This window comes from Leiobunum rupestre, chromosome 4 (genome assembly GCF_980474605.1).
Source record: "Leiobunum rupestre chromosome 4, qqLeiRupe1.1.hap1, whole genome shotgun sequence".
Lineage (NCBI taxonomy): Eukaryota > Metazoa > Arthropoda > Arachnida > Opiliones > Sclerosomatidae > Leiobunum > Leiobunum rupestre.
The window spans coordinates 24,087,535-24,093,752 of record NC_143387.1 but is presented as its reverse complement, the minus strand read 5'-3'; the positions used below and the strand labels follow the sequence as shown (position 1 = coordinate 24,093,752).

General features: G+C 35.3%; 1 protein-coding gene across 3 annotated transcripts; it reads left to right on the top strand.

Annotated features, from left to right (window-relative positions):
- Window positions 1-774: 774 nt before the first annotated feature.
- On the top strand, window positions 775-2,736 carry LOC149947227 (uncharacterized). Of its 3 annotated transcripts, XM_090172069.1 has the most exons (5): window positions 775-1,130; window positions 1,190-1,319; window positions 1,393-1,713; window positions 1,852-2,223; window positions 2,285-2,736. In XM_090172069.1, the coding sequence occupies exons 4-5, from the start codon at window positions 1,923-1,925 to the stop codon at window positions 2,380-2,382; spliced, it is 399 nt and encodes a 132-aa protein (XP_090028195.1). In that variant the 5' UTR covers window positions 775-1,130; window positions 1,190-1,319; window positions 1,393-1,713; window positions 1,852-1,922; the 3' UTR covers window positions 2,383-2,736. The 3 variants fall into 3 exon arrangements, with proteins under 3 accessions (XP_090028195.1, XP_090028194.1, XP_090028193.1); XM_090172068.1 differs by having other exon boundaries at window positions 1,396-2,223; XM_090172067.1 differs by having other exon boundaries at window positions 1,393-2,223.
- The last annotated feature ends 3,482 nt before the right edge of the window (window positions 2,737-6,218 follow it).

The window sequence follows — 6,218 nt, the reverse complement described above, 5'->3', positions numbered from 1 at the left end:
CCGGGTATTTGGTCCGCGGTAGTATCTGACAGACATATTTCCCGAAAGCGTAAGTTACGTCTAGGAGCTCCGTTGGTCTAAAAATGCAGCCAGCAACGTCAGTACATAAATTCTCATTGCTTGTAACGACCGTAACGTTAAGTGGCTTATGAAGTTGGATTGGAAGGCGAAACCAATTTTCCGTTCGCACGAGCGCGTGTCGCCTTCGAAGCCAACCCGACCAAACTCTAAATATATACATTCGCGTCCATTCGTAAGCTTTTCTAGTTTTATTTTTACGAGTAAGTTGTCAATTCGGCAGTGGGCCACTCGTAAGTCAAAGCTCTCTCTCGCGGCCCACCAATCCGGCGAATGGATGCGTCTTTATTTCGGGAGACAGCGAGGAGCCTTTAATTTGTCGCCCGCGGTGCCCCCCCCCCCCCCCCGATTCGAAGCGAAATGGGACGATGGTCGCGTTTCCTCCAGGATTACGCTGTGACATGGCCCGCGCGCGTGACTAATTTAATATCACCGCTCGCCAAAACTATTAGCGGTGACATTAAATAAATGAAGGATTATATGGGTTCCGAATTGACAAATCGGAAGGCGCGTAGAAGCTTTTTTTAAGTCATTTTTCCGATATGATTGTGTTTCGAGGGTTGATTCGAAGATAGTTGAATTAAGGGAGGGAGTTGTCGGAGCTCTTGATAATAGAACCATCTATCCCGCCTGACGAGTGCATTCCCACTCTCTATCTGGTTGGCTGCGGACTTTTTAAGACTACTAGCAAGAATGTATTCGCTAGCGAAACGGGTATAGGTGGCGCTGCCGTCGCTACCCCTGCAGCTTGGTTTTCCAGCGTATAGTGGTGATCAAAATCAAAACAAATCCAAGAAATATGGCGGTTCACATTAACGCTAGAGGTGGGAGAAGTTGTGCGGTCCCTTTTTGCAATAATACTGCGCTTAAAAAACGTAAAACTGAAGAAAATAGAGAAGAACCAAAGCCAGGATTATCATTTCATAAATTTCCAAGTTGTAAGAAACTTTTAAATGTATGGTTAACAAAGATAAAGTCGGGGAAAAGGCCTAGTAAGTGGGCTCAGATTTGTAGCGCCCATTTTACAGATGATGACTTCTTGGAAAGAAATGGTGAGATGCAAATAATATTAATTATTTTAAAATAAATTAATCGAAAAACTCATCAATAGATGGTAGATCTGTAAGAAGACGTTTGAAATGTAACGCCATTCCCTCCCAAAAATGGCCATGTAAGCCAATTAAAGAATCAACCGAAGTTACAATAAAAGAACGAGCTCAACGACGTAAAGCGTTCTAAAGGTATTCTTATTTTATGGTAAACTTTTGTGAAATAATAAATAGAATAATAACATAAATTTAATTTGAAATCAAGCAGTTCTATGTTCAACATCACCAATAACAGATTCCATTGCTCCAAAAGTTGTTGAAAGCGCAAGTGAACCAGCTCCGGATGATAATGTTTTGTCATTATCAAACTTAGCTATGCTATCTGAAGTAACAAGTGAAGCTCAAGGAAAGGACCAATCTCACAAACCATCTAGAGTAACGAATGCGTCTATTGGTGTTCAAGTTTATTTGGACCATGGAAAGTATTTTGCTGGGTCAAGAGTTGGAATTTCAAGCAATGGAATGAAAACTGTTGATTTTGTGTCTCTTTCTGGCATTGGGAAAGAACTATTTGAAAGCCTTTGAAGTGAGGTTTTAGGGCTTGAAAACCAGAGCGAGCTCTCTAATTTTCTAATGCCTGTAAAAGATAGGGTGTTGTTAACCGTAATGAAGCTTAAGTCAAATTTGACATTTGACGCTTTGGCTTCATTATTTGTCATTTCAGTTTCAACATATTTCAAAAGAACCCTTTGTGCCCTTGCTGAAGTTTTGAAGAAATTTATCTTTTGGCTGGATATGGAAAATATCAGAAGTAACTGTCCTAAATGTTTTAAAGAGTTTAATAATACTCGCATTGTGTTGGACTGCTCAGAAGTACCTATGATGAAGCCTAACACATTTCACGACAGAGTGGCAACCTACAACCATTATAAAGGAACTCACACAATAAAAATTATCATTGGAATTTCACCTTCTGGCATGATCACGCTCGTTAGCGACCCCTGGGGTGGAAAAGTAAGCGACAAGGAAGTCACCCTTGAGAGTGGGGTCATAAATCTTTGTGAACAATTTATTGATGGAATTATGGTTGACAAAGGTATGCATAAAAGTGTAATATGTTAAAAAAATATTTTAAAACTCATTCAACTTAAATTTAGGCTTCCTTATTGAAGATGAATGTGCGGCCAATGGCATAGCTCTACACATCCCTCCATTTTTGAGAGAAAAAAACAGTTTAGTAAGGAAGAAAGTGTAAAAAATCAAAAAATTGCATCCGCTCGTGTTCACGTGGAGATAACCATTCAAAGAATCAAATTATTTAAAATTTTAAATGATAAATTTGACCTTGATTTAGTTCCCTACTGTGAAGAAATTCTGAAGGTCATATGTGGATTAGTAAATTTACTAAAACCAATTCTAGCAGATGATAAATTTGATGACTAAGTTTAAATCTTATTTAATGACGATGATGATTATTTTATTAATTTTTATCAAATAAGTTTAAAAATCTTTTATTATAAATAAGACTTCAAGTAAAAATTCATTTATAACATTAATTGATCAAATTCATTTTACTTTTTTTATATAATACTAATTGGCACAGTACAAAATAGGAACTTTTTTGTTTTAAAAATCACTTACTCTTGACTAGTAATGGTAAATATAATTTGAAATAAAAATTGCACAATTTGACTGTTTTGTTTCAAATAATCTTAAGTCTCTTAGAATATCAATTAAAAGATAGCCCTTGGGAGAATACAAGAAAAATTAGCATGTTTATGTTTAACACAAGGCCACGCTGAATTTGTGCATAGTAGCCTCTACAATCGTTAGTTGGTAAATAAATTCCGTCTTTTCCCATTTTCAAGAAGTTTAATTTGTTTTGAGCGACAGCATCTTCAATTGATATTTTCTTTGCTACATAAGGACTCTTAATCTCGAGTAATTTTATCTCTCCATTTTCCATGTATAATCCATCTGGGCTAAAAGCTATAAATGGATTATTTAAGTTAATTAAGAGGCCATATTCCAATACTTGTACTTTTTTAAGCCACGAAAATTTGGCCCGAGCAACTTTCTCCAGTTTGTTCCCATTTTGATCCTTTTGGGCTTTCTCTAAACATCCGTTCTCCTTCTTCTAAGGCTCTTGGCTTTTCCCCAATGTATTTACAAATTTCAACCATGGTGAGATTCACTATTATGGAATAAATAAAGGTTAAAATAGGATAATATAATAGAATACCAATTCAATGTTAGCATACCTTTTTGAGATGTCATCTTTTATTTGAACAATATTGCTCCAAGGCCTACTCTAACAATGTTTTAAGTAAATCCAAAAGGACTTCAAATCTTAATGACAGTATATAATTAGAACCAAACATTATGTCTTTAAACTTGACATTCAATCCTACTTACCAAGAAAACACTAATTCGCTGTTTAAACGTATATAATACCATCTCATCAGTAGCACACTACTATTTTCTGAATGCTGATCACCACTATACAGTTACGCGCAATGTGGATAGGGGGCGCTGCCGGAGTTTTCGTTAGCGAATTTATTTATACTCAGGGAGAATGAATATGTCGAGACTATCGACGGACACGTTGAGGCCCTAACCCCGTCAGGCTAAGGGGGGGGGGGAAGGAGGCGGTCTTATTTTTTGCGTCCTCGCAGCAGCGTTAATCGCGTCAAAAAACGTAATTTTTAAGAACCAATGAGATTGCAGTATTATTTGATTTTATTAAAGTGGAGGAGCATACCGGGGGCCCCAACGGGTGGAATTTTAGAAACGCTAAAAATAATCTCGACATATTCATTCTCCCTGAGTATAAATAAATACATTCTTGCTACTAGCTAGTTGTTTTGGTTAACTCGTGCAACAGCGTGATTTTGCTTAATTTACAAAACCAAATGGTTTCGTTAATCATTCCTATTCATTTGGTAGTTTTTTTTTTTAATCCTTGGTCTTTTGGTCTAAGATCAAAGTGTTTTATCTGTTTACTTGTAAATTATGGTATAGGTTGAATAAAATCCAAGTGCTTACATTGCCATTATGCTATAGCCTACGGTTTTTTGGATAAGATCAAAGTGTAGTATCTATTTACCTAAGAATTACGGTATAGTTTTTTTTTTAAATAGAGCTAATACCCAAGGCACCACCTTCGACCACATAAGCAATGTTGCTTGTGCGTGATCAAGTAACAGGTGGCCGGGTTACAATACGTAGGAGGGTGGTGGCAAGCCCTTCATGCCACGCGAGCCAACAGCTCCCTACACTAAGTATTACCGTTAACCTCGGTCGTTTATAATACTATAGCTTCAACGAAAGCCCTCGATATTAAAATTTTATCTGTTGATAATCGCAGCGTTTTCTATATTTAGTGAAAAACTAATTAACCTAACGGTTTAAAGAACAAATCTTATGCTTAGCAGATGAAAATCCTGTTCCTCGAGTAGGTCGTTATATGGCTTTGGGTAAACTAAAAAGACTAAATAAAATTAAAATTGAATTATTTTTTATAAATACACAGTTTATACATCAATGTTTTACATTTTTTAAAGATTGAACTGTTGATGTTTTATACATAGCGAAGAATAGTAATTAAATTAATATTTAGTTTAATTTATTTAAGAAACCATTTTTTTCCGTGTTTTGAAATATTAATTACGAATATTCATTTTTTTTAACTATGGCATAATTCAAATAAAAAACCACTCCTTAGCAAACGGTGGCATATTCGAAAACCCCACAGTTACTCTGTTCTCACCGTTTGCAATTTAGCTCCTCTTATATGCACAAATGTTTTAATTGTGCCTTTAACTCTGTATAAAAAGTTTCATTCCTCTTGAATGTTATTATCCAATTGTAAATTTTTATCCTGTAGATTCGATAATTTTGACATTTCAGCGTTAATTTTTCTTTCTTTATCTACGCCTATTTTTATTTAAATAATTCATTGCTACAACACCTTCGGAAATAAAACAAAATACAACTTGTTTTTAAATAGACGAAACTTGTTACTTTCCATAACCAAATAACACCCGTATCCAAAGTGTATGAGAAAAGCATTTCAACAGATTCCCCGAGCTCCGCGCGCTCAAGCCACTCCCGACGTCCAAAACACTCCCTCCAGCTTCTCTTTGGGGCGCACTTTGTTATAAGAGAAGGAACCTTCGCTATCAAGAGCGCAGTATCCCTCTAGCTCTGAGCGAAAGCGACCTAAGCCTACTTAGCTGCTCCACCGATGTGAAGTTGTCACCAACGTAGCCATTTCTAAAACCACTTTAGAATAGCTTCACATCCTTAACAGTTTTAATATAAAAAATGTTTAATTAGTCGTGCATAGATTTGATAATAACGTTTGATCTAAATATGACATAATATTAATTAATATATTTTGCACATTTCAAACGTTTAGTGAGACAAACCAACTTAGAATATTTGGAAATTTCGATTGAATTGATAAAATCAGGAATCCGTATCTCGGGCTATAGTAGAATACTTTTCTCAAAAAACTATATCCTGTGGGCTCCGAATAGTACAGGATAGATTCTACTATTGGTGTTTTTTTTTGTACACCCTTAAAAACGTTGGGTTAAATGATTTTGGTTATTTCATGTTTAACTACTTTTTGAGTCAAAAATAACCCGAAAATCTTGAAACGCAAAATTTGGGTTAAACAAAATTAGGTTGTTTTTAACATACTATAATAGCAACCCAAAATTGTGTCATACTATCAAATTTGAAGTTCCAACGCGCCAAAGACGATATGAGCATCGAAAATGTGTCCATCGAACTTTTAGTCTTTGGAAGACTGGAAAAATTTGGCGCCATTCTTGCATCGTTTCCATGACCATGAGTGCTTGAAAGGATTCTTAATTTTTGATTCTAAAGGTATAGAATATTTCTAATTTAATTTACTATTTATAATTTAAATTTTTCCAATATTTTAATTTTTTTTTATGTTGTGTTGATATTTCAGCGGAAGAACGTAATGAGCTTCCTTTTTTAAAATTATTGCAAATTGCCAAGGCCCTATTCTTTCCAGTGTGATAAAATTTATAAATTAAATTAATTGTTAATTTATAA